Source organism: Oenanthe melanoleuca, chromosome 8 (assembly GCF_029582105.1).
Source record: "Oenanthe melanoleuca isolate GR-GAL-2019-014 chromosome 8, OMel1.0, whole genome shotgun sequence".
Classification (NCBI taxonomy): Eukaryota; Metazoa; Chordata; class Aves; order Passeriformes; family Muscicapidae; genus Oenanthe; species Oenanthe melanoleuca.
In genome coordinates, this window is record NC_079342.1 from 8,547,346 (window position 1) to 8,559,706 (window position 12,361).

At 39.2% G+C, this 12,361-nt stretch overlaps 1 protein-coding gene across 1 annotated transcript in view; it reads left to right on the forward strand.

The window, feature by feature from the left end:
* The first annotated feature begins 411 nt into the window (after nucleotides 1-411).
* The window catches only part of OLFM3 (olfactomedin 3), a 46,486-nt gene continuing 34,536 nt past the window's right edge, over nucleotides 412-12,361 (forward strand). Inside the window, exon 1 of the mRNA XM_056497848.1 lies at nucleotides 412-739. Coding sequence (XP_056353823.1) covers nucleotides 671-739 — 69 coding nt within the window. The 5' untranslated portion in view covers nucleotides 412-670. The remainder of the gene's footprint in view (nucleotides 740-12,361) is intronic.

The following is a 12,361-nucleotide window of genomic DNA, read 5'->3' on the forward strand; positions in this document are numbered from 1 at the left end:
GCCGGGTCCGGGGCCGGTGGGGCACTAACCCGCGGCTGGGTGTGAGGTCGGACGATGACCCCGGTGAGGTGCGGGGTCGGTGGGGCACTAACCCGCGGCTGGGTGTGAGGTCGGACGATGACCCCGGTGAGGTGCGGGGCCGGTGGGGCACTAACCCGCGGCTGGGTGTGAGGTCGGACGATGACCCCGGCCCGGTGCGGGGCCGGTGGGGCCGCCCCTCACAGGAGCAGCGCGCCCCCCAGCGGCCCGGCCACGCCCGCCCTCAGCCCGCGGCCGCTGCCCGAGCCCCGCACCGCCCCGCGCCCCCCGCCCGCGCGCCCTCCCGCCCGCGCTGATGTCACATCCGCCGCCCGCTCCGCGCCCGTCCAGCCGCGCTGGCTCCGCCGTCTCCCGGGCCCAAACTTTCGCGGTGGGCTGGCCGGGGGGAGGGGAGGGGCGGGGTAGGACGGGGCCGTGGAGCCGCTCCGCCAGCTCGGGCAGCGCCGTCCTCGCCCGCCCTCCCCGCGCCGAGGCTGCCCGCGGAATGAGCGTCCCCCGGGCGGCTGCCGCTGCCTCCTCCACTCGGGCTCGGGCGGGCGGGCAGAGAGCGCGGCTGCCGGCGCGGTCGCTGCGGCGGGAGCGGAGTGAATGACCAAGAGGAGCGGCGCGGAGAGGCAGCCCCGGGATCAGGATGCGGGCGCCCGCCAGCATCCTCAACCTCCTGCTGCTGTCCTTGCTGGCCGGCCTCGATCCCTCCAAGGTAGGAGCCGGCCGGGCGGCAGCTGGCAGCGGCGGAGCCAGCCCGCACACGGCGTTCGCGGTAGCGGGCGATGCGCCGGGCGGCTCCGGGGAGAGGCGGGTGCGTGTCCTTGGCTGCCCGAGCGGGCGGAGGGAGAGCAGAGCTCGTGTGGGAGCGGCCCGGGCGGGGGGCGCGGTGCCCGCCGTGCAGCGGGGCCCTGGGCCCGGCACCCTCGCCCCGCAGCAGCCCCGGCTGGCCGGAGCTGGGCTGTGCCCGCTGGCCGGAGCTGGGCTGTGCCCGCCGGGGACGCGGCTGCCTTGCCCGTCGCTGTCCAAGGCCGGTCGCTGTCCAGCGCAAAGCAGCGGTGATCCATCCCGCTCCAGGCGTTCATTTGCAGCGCTGGGTGACTGCACCAGTTCTGGGGAAGCGGCGGGGCGCTGGAGGCAGGGATCGGCAGCCTCCGACTGGAAATAAATTTGTTTAGAGTGAAACTGGAGGCGTCACGTGAAAACACTGAATTTAGTACTATAGCCACGCTCCGGGCTGCTGCAGTTCTGTTATTTACAAATGCGTTCAAGTCACCAAGAGATCGCAGCTGAAATTGAAATAATGATAAAAGTAAACCATTTTAAAGGTTTTAGCCATGCACCCTGGCTGGTGAAGGAGATTTCAGATTAAGTCATTTAGAAAACTGGAATTGCACTCCAGCGCTTACAAGCAATAATGACTGGAAGTGCCCAGGTCTGCAGATGTTTGTAGTGCTGTATTTTATAGATGTACAACTTGTCTCATTTGTCGTCTTTTTGTGGCATACAGTCTTGTAACTGTAAGCATTATAAAAATGTGACAAGAGAAAACATTGCTATACTATTGCAGTCCATTAGCAGCAGCACTCCGTGCCGTGTTGCCACAATTCATATTGCATGGTGGTGAATGTCATATTAATGATACCAGTTAGGTACCAGACAGCCGTGTGAGGCAATGCTCAGCTCTCCTGGCAGCTTTTTCATTTTAAACAAAGATATTCATTTGTATGTATACAAATATGTACTGAAGGGATGGAAGGGATGCTGCTCTTTAAAAACAAAAACAGAACCTAAAAAGCAATTCAGTGACCATCTGATTTACAGCTGCAGTATTCTGACTGCTTTACAATCAGTAAGATACAGTGACAACTTAAAAAAGCAGGAGGTGATAGAGGACTAATAATTACCTAAGAAATTACTTATATCAGTTCTATTAAATAAGAGCCATTTGAAAGTATCAGGTACTGCTGTTCCTGTAAGAAGACTCATCAGGCATTGCACACACAGGAGTTCCACATCTGTTTGAATAGCAGCACATGGTCTTATAATGACTACAGGTTTCCACACACTCATTTTCTTTATTTTTCTGTCTTGTGTTACACTTAGCAAGATCTACTAAAAAGGCTGCATAAAAGCAAGGGGAAAAACAGGATTTATATCATTCTTTGTCCACGGAAGAGTAAAACCACTAATGAAGCAAACAGATCTGGCAGAACAATTCTTTTTAGTTCAGACCCCAAAATAACACTGGGAGAAAACATTCCATTTTCTGTCACCATCCAGCACCGAAAAACAGGATAAGGCGCTGGAATGAAATGGCACAAATGAACTTTGGAAACTTTGCTTCTAGCCCTTTTTGCTGTGGCATGCTGTGCAGAGGGCATGAAAATGGCCTTTTATTCATCACTCTGTGTGACATTTTCAGAGATATTCAGATGTTCTTTCCAGGCTCCTTTGACTTTGTCAAGGGTCAGGGATGAAAAAGCTGAAAGTATTTAAGATTACATTAAAATTAAAAATCTGTTTTTTATCAGAGCGCATTGGCTTTTCATAAATTAAAAAAGTGATATCAAGTGGATCCTACACCACATTAAACAAAAACGTGCCACATAGCAAACAGTAATTTAATTTTGTTGACTATGAACAATATATTTCACGTTTCTGTGGAAAATTATACACATAAAAATTTTAACAAGATTTTTCTAGCAAAAAATACAAGTTCTGACTGAACACACTTAAATAGTGCTCAATTATTTATCTTGCTTTATGCTAAATTGAAATAGAATAATAATTTTCTGCCCTGCAAGTTGGAAAGGAAATCTATGATATGAACCTAATTGTAGGAAACAAGAGGATGGTAAATTCTTTCTTTTCCAGAAAATTGTGCAGTATGCTCATGCCTAGAAAGACAACTTTCTACGTGCCCTTGACAGTCACAAACTCTTTAGCTTGTGGCCATGAATCACAACAGATATTTCCAGTTTACACAATACATTTCTAGTCATGTCCTACATAATTTTTAGGTAACAATTTATTTTATTGATCAACTATTTTAAAATAATGCCTTATGGAGTAAAAAACATTTTTAATTTAGTACCAGGCTCTCACTGAGTCAAGACTGCTGTCTTCAGGCACTCATTATGACAGAGATAACTTACTCAGTTATTTACTGATAGTAAAGTGTTTAAGTATCGCCATCTTATGGTAAAATATGTAACAAAAATTTATATCTAGTTTATCCCCCCAATTTCTGAAACATTAAGATTTTATTTCAACCATAGTAATTTATTGCCAATGCTTTTAAATTCTTTCTTTTAAACTTAATGTAAAATATTGATCAACCGTAGAAATTCTTCTGTAACAGCTGGAAGGCCACTCACTAATGATAAATTTTAACACAGTGCTAATTACTGAATTTCAATTTAAGATACTTATTAGATGTTATATATGTTGACTTTATTCTATTTTTTCTCTGTATTTATATAGGAAAATTTTAAAAATATATCCATGATAATATATTTCATTAAAGATTTATTTCCAACAGGATGGATAGACATTCAGCAGAAAGCCAGCTACAGTGAAAGGATTTGGACAGAAAATCTTCCTTTCTCCTATTCACAAGTGCAGTATCTTGAAAGAAGGAAGTATCCAGTATTAGGAAATTTCTAATAGTTACTGCTAGATGGCATCTCTGTGCTGCTTTTCTCCACCTGGAGTTTTCTGTAATGACCTTCACAATATGTAAAGTGGGCTTCTTTTATAAGGGTTGCTTTGCTGACCATCGTTTGATAATCACAGTGATTTAGTGAATTAAGCAAGTAAGCATTTTGTAGGGTGATAAAACTGCTCCACATAGAAATCAGGCTCAGCATTTTTCAAAGTCTAGATGGCATTTGATAAGTTGAATTTTGTAAATCTAAATAGATCTGATAAATATGTTCATGTTTCAGTGCAGTTAATGACTTTTAGGCCTTTAAATTTTGTAATGGCCTTATATCATATCTCTATTTCAATTATTTGAATATTTGCAAAAATTTCAGAAAATGATTGCAAAGTACAATCACAGACAGAAACTAAGTACAGTATTATTAAGGACAGTTACAGAAAAGAACTGTGATTTATATTCATTGCATGGGATAATAGGATGGTTGGGAATATTAACATTAAAAAACAAAAGCTGATTTGAAATCAGACATCTGTTTTTGAATGCTTAAACTTTGCATCCTTTGAATGGCTGTGTTTCTAGATTTTAAAAACCTATCATTTTCACACATAATCAGACTGTACAAATAGCCACTAAAATCTTTATTTTTCCTGGATTTCAAGACCTTGTGGTAGGAAGAGTGCACTGCTTTCGTTCTGGTTAGCAATAGAAATTAATTTATCCTTGTTGCACGAATTTATAAGAATACAGTGTACAGCAAGGGGTTACCACATTAAACTATTTTACTGAAAATATGACTCATAGGAGTACAATACACTGCTAAATTAAATCTTGTTACCTGCTTGGAAATTAATTTGCTTTGTTTCCTACAGTATTAGTAGTTAGTCAGTATGAAAATCATTCATAATTAATTAACCTCCAAGGTTTAAGAATGCTCTAAATCATGAATTTCTGACTGTGGTCAAGTCTCACTTGGTGTCTGCTCTCCCATTTCTGAGGAACATGACTCGATAGCCACTGAAGAATATCCTATTACTATCACTATGCCCTGGGCTCTCTCCCAGGTGTCATTCCAGATCTTTTACTCTCACTCTAGTAACTTCAGTCAATATGTTAAGACCTAAGATTGTAGTTAACACTATTTGTTCTTCCTGCAGTAATCAATACAGTGCCTTCTAACCTTTCAGTGCTGGGAAAAAAAAGGATGCTTCAAGTATTTCCGCTTTATCTCCATTCAGTGACATACATCCACTATTACGTTATATAAAATAACAGAAAGGTATTCACTACATTGTTTTAAGTAAGATATATTAAGATACTGGAAGAGAATATGCAAAAACACACATGGGTGACATCTGCATGAGTGCTAACTCCCCTGTTGCTGTCAGATATTGCATGGTCTTTAAGGGCTTCTAAAAAATGTTTATACTATGGGAAGAGGTCTTTTTTTTTTTTCCTATGGTTAAAAATTAATTCCTCTGTTGTTTATGGCTATTACAACTTCTGCTCATCTGAGTGCACTCAAAACCAATATATATGTTCTACAAAATCTCAAAAATAGTTGTGTATATGTACATAAACACAGACAGACATATCCTCACAGGAAACAATTATTTTTCCAGTAGAGGCATATTGCCTTCAGCTAATGAGGCTTCCACCTTTCTTCTGTGTTTGGCCAAGTCATGAGCCAGTGGAACACAATCAATTCACTAAGTCTGCAAAGAAGAAAAAGCTGAAGCAGAGAAGGCAACTGTCAGCAACAAGAAATGCAGTACTGAAGCTATTAAAACAACATCAGCTCTAAAAATGGTGTTTCTAGTTGGCTGCAGATTTAACAGAGTTGTGTTAAAATTGCAAGTTCAAATACATGAAATTCATAAGGGACCTATTAAGAAATGAACAGGGACTCATCAGAGAGGGCCCAATCTACCTGGGGCACTGAAACCCCCTTTTTCAAAACTGCAATATGACAAAAATGCTTCAGGGCATCACTTAGGCATTCTTAGTGAATCTTGACTGAAAGCCCAGGAAAATGCAAAAGTTTTCTGTATGTCTTTGCATCAAGAGTGTGGGACAAGTCCTCTCAAGGACCATCTTTCACAAGAACATCAATTCTCTCCACAAGGCTGTAGACTTCTTGTCTAGGACAAAACCTAGAGAAAACAAGGACTTTGTGTGCCTGGGTTTAATTGCAGAATTCTCTTCATGAGTGAGAATTCAGAAACAGTGAAAAAGTAACCTTACTTTCAGAATTTCAGAACTTCTTGGATTTACCCAGAATTCCACACCAGATCTGTTATTCACATGTTTTTAAACCAAGATATGTGACCCAAGCACATGGTTCTATCTACGTTAATCATTCCATATAAGAACCTAGCTAGCAGAGTTTTTAGTGCTCTAAATCAATAGGAAACCAGAAATACAGTAGCAATACTTAATAATCTTAAAAGTACTTTAAAATTTATCTGGGCCATGACCTCTTATGTCACAGCATTATTTCCAAGATTCAGTGACACTTCACTGTAAGCATCAACTGCAGCTTCCAGGTTTTTTCCTTAGTGACTCAAGGAAAACTGATTCTTCTATCAGCACCATTATTTGCTAGAACACTTGAAACTATTTCAAAAACATTACAATTTTTATTGTCTTTATTTTAACATTAACATTAACATTATTTGACATTAAGGAGCTTTAAAGTCTAGACTTGGTCTTATTTGGAATTGAAGAATTCATATTTCTGTCTTAAAGAGACACCAAAATGCAAAATAACAAGGCCTCCTGTATAGATTATTTTATCTTCATTCCATCTTGTTTGGAATAGAACTAAAAGATTTTTAATAAATACTGATGTATCAGATTTAAAAAGTTACTAGCATTTGTCCAGTTAGGCACATGTTGTCTAAAACTAGATGATCTGTAGTCTTCATCTTTACTTTAAAGATGGTTTCCTGATAATTACTTTTTTTCACAACAGGACTGATTCATACCAATTAACCGAATATACCACAAAATGTGTTCATGCTTAGGGAAGGAAACAAGCATGAAATATTGGTGATGCAAGCAGCTGACATTGAGAAGTAACTGTATCAGTGGACACAGGAGGGTACACAATAATTTATATACTGAAAGGTTCATGGTGGAATGCTTTCCTTTCATACTATGCTACGCTGCCTTCAGCTTCATGACAGAGGTTTGCACATCAGAAAAGCTAAAGAAAAAAACAGGTATATTTTTTGTAAGTCAGTAAACAGTCTTAAATTGGAATTTGAGTTATAGCCAAAAGTAGATTGAATACCAGGCCTATGGATATGACATTTTGTAAATTCCTGCCCAGCTTCTTCTGCAGCTGTGTCTTTTCACAAGAAAAACATTTTATGTAATTACTCATAAAATATGCAGTCCTCTTTATTTAAAACATTTTTTTTCCTCAGGAGGAATTAGTGAAACTTTAATATTCTGACCTCTTCTGAGCCTTTTTCAGACTTTTAGATCGCTTAAGTAACTAACCTAAAGCAGCCCCAGATAACACAAATACAGTGTTTTTCATCCTGCATTCCCCTGAAGAACAGTCATCTGTCTGCTGCACTACTTTCTAACCAAACAAATTCTTGTAACTGTGATTTAATGATTCTGTTTACTTGTTTCACTGAAAAGCATATATCAGTCAGCATAGCAACTGCCTAAGCAAATTCTGAGAATAAGAAGCCCTCTTCACTGCTATGGTTTTGGGAAATAGTGTTTGTACCCTCCTCAAGCTGTAAAGTAACCCGTAAAGAGGCAACCAGGACAACTGGAAAAAACAAACCCCATTCTGAAGGAGAACTGAGTGAACTGTCTTTTTAAGTGCCATTCATAATATGGTGAATATTATTCTTAAATTATTGGGACATGTTATTAAAAAATATTTATAGAGATTTTCACGGACTTCCTTTCTTAGAACCAAAGTTGGAGAAATATACTTCAAAATGTGTTTTATTGTGTCCCTTTCAAGGAGACAACTAAGCACATAAGTAATTTTTCATGTATGAAATTGTAAATGCTATTTGAGTTTGGACTTCAGATTTAAAACGAGACACAAATATGAAGTTCATTTAGAAGCAGTTAGAATACATTAATACTTGTGATGACAGTAAATGTTATTGATCTGAGATCACATAAACACAAACCTATCACAGCCTTTCTTCATATTAAATATGATTGTTCAGTCTCAGCTTCCCTAATACAATTATTTTTTTCATATTCTATTTGTATAACCTCCTACATATTATTCAAACTATTCTACCTTCTTATAATAAGACTGTGCATTTTCAATATATAGTATTGGGATGCTTTTAACCAAGAAAATATGTATAAGACAGTGTAGTTGTAACAAACTTGTCCTGTGTAACCAGCAGTACACAAAATAGATGATGGTACAAAAAATGGAGATCCAGTCCTGAAACCAAGTGTGTGACAGGTCTGCATTTATAATGAGGTCTGGATCAATATTGTTTGCTGTTCTCACAGGTGTTTCTGGGCACCTGCATAGAGAATATAGAGATGCATGTCAGGCAGAGTAACCTAAATACAAAGATTGCTGCTGTCCCATTTTCTATCCTGTCTCTGAATACATTCACAATTATCAAAACACTAAAAACATACATGTTACAAATCTCCCTTGAGAATCAGCTTTAGCCATGAGCAAAGAGGATGCTCTTCTGTATTTTTTTAAAGCCTCAGGTTAACTTCTGGCTCTTTAACCTAGAGGCTAATCCTACTGCCATTTTTGCCTGCCACATAACAGGCAGGAATTTACTGACTTCTGGATACCTCAGTCGCCAACAAAAATTTTGAACGTGCTTTTGCTTTTCTTTTTCATTACTATGTTGATATGAAAATAATAAGAACTTTCCTATTCAGCAAGCTCAACAGTATGTACTTACAGTAACAAGTGCAATTAAACTAGATAGGCAAAAATGTAGCTGGAAAGGCAAATAAGTAAACTGGAAGCTATATTCCATACTATGTCACACAAAACAGGGTTTTCAGTCTTACAGAAATCTCCTGGCTCTGAAAAATACACTGAAACCAGTGTATACAAAGAATAAAAGAAGTTCCTCTAAGATAAGAGGGCATGTAAATAGTAGGAGTGGCTGTCTTTACCCTTCTACTGAATTTTCATTTTAAACCTCCGAAGTTACATAAGCACCATATAATCCTATATTCTTTGATGTAACAGGTTCACTTATGACATCAAAAAATCTGTCAGATGTGGCTCATACAAGGTTAAATAACTGATTTGCATTCTAATTCTTTTCAAGAGAAAGTTTATAAAAATAATTTTAATGACCTTCTGCTATACCATTTCTGCAGACACTGCTAAAATAAATACTTCCATATTAGCAGAAGATACAGATATATATTTCTATCTTGTTTCCTTTCCATACATCTTGCTGTGATCAGCAGTCTGTCCAGCACAATTCAAGAAGCTCAGATTTCTGTGCTGTAGTTGTTTTTTGCTGATCTTTGCCCTCTGTACTTGCTTTCTCATAAGCATGTCTGCTGCTCAAGTTCAAATCAGTGAATGTGAATATCTTCACTGCGGTGATAGAGTAAAATAAGTGTATCCAAAGTTCTGGGTACTGGCCTTACATTTACATATGGTACCCTGCTTTAAATGGTTGCAATTATCCTTACCTGGAATGGATGTTGCTGTTACCATTTTGTGAGATCTCACAATACCAGCAATGTTCTGTCCTTTCTTTAAAACAGCAAAATACAACTTTAGCCTACAGACAGACACACACACACATATATTTGTCAATAAAAAAGAGCATGCATCTGAAAAAAATTTTGAAGGAGCTATTTACTGAATCAGTGTTCTCAGAATGCTCCATTTATTTAGATCATGGTGTTTACCTTCTTTAGAGACAAAGTTCTCCCTAAGGTAGTCTTTCTTATCTCAAGCACTCAAAAGAAAAACTGTATTAGCTAAAATACTTAGTCATCATTAGAAGTATTTTATGAAGCAATAACTTGATTTTGTGAGCACCACCAGGGACTAGATTGTGGAATTTTAGAGGAGACAGAGGAGTAGTTTCATGTCCTCAAAACTCCTCTATTTATATTTCAGTCACTGCTAGCTTTCCCGCTCTCCCTCCTCCTGCTCTGAGCTTCAGAGAGCCACACACGAGGATGACCATAAATGTCACTCATCTGTTCTTCCAACTCCTTCAACATCATCTATTTGTGGAGGGATGTATAGGCAGATCTGTTCCTCTACTTGTCAGATTAGGCAATGAAATTGTCCTGGTGGATTCTTATTAGCATTCTTGCATATATGCTACTTGTATTTTGTGATTTTCTGGGTTTAGTAGCATCTAATACTTAAGAATGACCAGTATTACCTTTTCACTTTCTAGACCCTCTGGGCCCCACCTTCAGAAACTATTATTATAGGCAAATATTTTTGTGGTGAACTATCACTCTTAGTTTATCCGCTGTCATAAATTTCTTACAGTTCTAATGACTTACTGTACCATGTCATCATTAGTTTCTCAAACTGAGGCAGATTTTATGAAACTAATAAATGGTATATTTTTCTTTTCTAGTATTTCTGCTTCCTCTGCAAAAAATTGGCTATCATTAGCTAATTTAATACCAAGGTCCTTAGGCTTATCCTTTCTTCTCTCTCCAAAATGCTGATTGTTATTCTGTACCCACAGACTTCTTGTTTGCAGTTTTGGAATGCTTTCTGACTAGACACATCTCTTAGAGATCCCCCTAACAGCTAGGGATTTGTGTTTGCCATTCAGTTTTCTTTAGAGGATGACTTCTTCTTTTTCCAGGAATCTTTTTGATACTTTTGGCTTTGAGATATTAAGAGTTTTGCTAAGTTTTGACAGATTCCTTCTGTATTATTTCATATGCTGAATTTTATTATTTCTATTTTCTTTAATAATATTTGAAATTAGTTCCTCTGAGCTACAAATATGAGTATGTCAAGTCAAATGCAGTGTTTACCTAGGAAAAATATTCCAGACTTACAATAATTCATGTGACTGTGGTTCATGCCTCATGTATGTTTGATTTTACGTAAAAGTACATAACAGACAGATCTAGTAACTTGTTTATTGGACTGGAGACTTTCAGCTATCTTTCCAAGGGCATATATCCAAATTCTGGGTCAGTTACTCCAGTTAGTATCAGCTTAATTACAATGCTTCATGCCAGGCACTGGTCAGGGTGCAAAGTGGAGACAGGGAGGGTAAAGAACCTACCACAGCGAACAGGAGCCATTCTTTTATAACACAAGTCTGTTTGAAAAGTATTGACTGTAATGTGGGGAACTAATTATTAGCCCAGCTACCACCATCAAGTTAAACATTAGGTAAAGAATTATTTTTAATAATTTACTTGGTTATTTTAATTTTTTTAAAAAATAATATCCAGTAAGACAAGTCCCATTTGGAGATCAGTCAAATTACTTCAGAGTCTTCATTTTTTGCACTGAACTCTTGGAATTCAGAACATTTTAAAATTGGCAACATCCTGTTAGAGATATCTTCACACCAAACAGAGCATGTCCTCCCCATTTCCAGTCAATAGGGTTTTGCACTTCTGTTTCCATTAGGACCAGTGTGCTCAGACCTACAGACACTGATGCTGGGGGAATTCTTGCCTGACAAAGTGACAAGGCTGATTCCACAGTATAAGTGAATGCCATGGTGTCTGTTCAGTACAAAACTCTAATTGGAGATCAACTTCCTTGAAGAGTAACTGGGTGAAAGACCAAAGATAATACTGGAGGTAATGGGGAATTCAGAACAAACCCTTAAATACCGACTGTGGATGCAGGCTGTGCCACTGCTGACTCTGAAAAGTGAGCTCTAAATCCAGCTCAGAGTTGGACCACCTGCACTGTGTCCCTTGAGACAACAGAAATTGTCACATGGAACAAAAACTGGTTTGAATTGTGTCACTTGGAACAATATAAAAATGCACAGGAAATGAGCCTTACAGGATAAAATGTAAAATCTATCTCAGATGAACAGGCTGTGAAACTGAGAGTTTGAGATGAAAAGAAGGATCAAAGTAATAAACTAAATAGTGGACACATTGTGAAAAATGTACTAGGTACTTTGAAAAATGAAAAGAATAGGCTTAGAAAGGGAAGATAACAAGAAATTAAAATGGTACAATGTGAGGTTAAAATAAATAATTCTACTGGGAACAGCCTGAAAACACTAAAAATGGAAATATTTGAAAAAACCTGCTAATACCCGAAGTCTATTTTGTCTTTCATAAAGGCACAGACCTATTAATAAAAATAAGCCTAAGAGTACCCAAGTAGATTGTGACTGGGATATATTTCATTTAAAAATACACTGCTGAGTGCCTGAAGAAAGCCCTGTGGCTATACCTCCCTCTGCCCATCCATCAGTTGTGAGTTAGAATGTTCCCGTGCCTTTGCTGGGTAAGCAGGCCTGTGCCCATCAAAGACAGAAGATGATTGTGGACAAGCACATCAGTGCAAGATGCCTATAAAGAAAATAGATGAAAAAGCAAATCATTCAATCATTCAATATTGATATTTCCTAACATGTTGCCCTCAGTAGATAGGAAAGAAAACAGAAGTAAAATCTTCCACAAATAGTCATTCCAGTTTTTAAACAAATGTAGGTTAAAAATTGT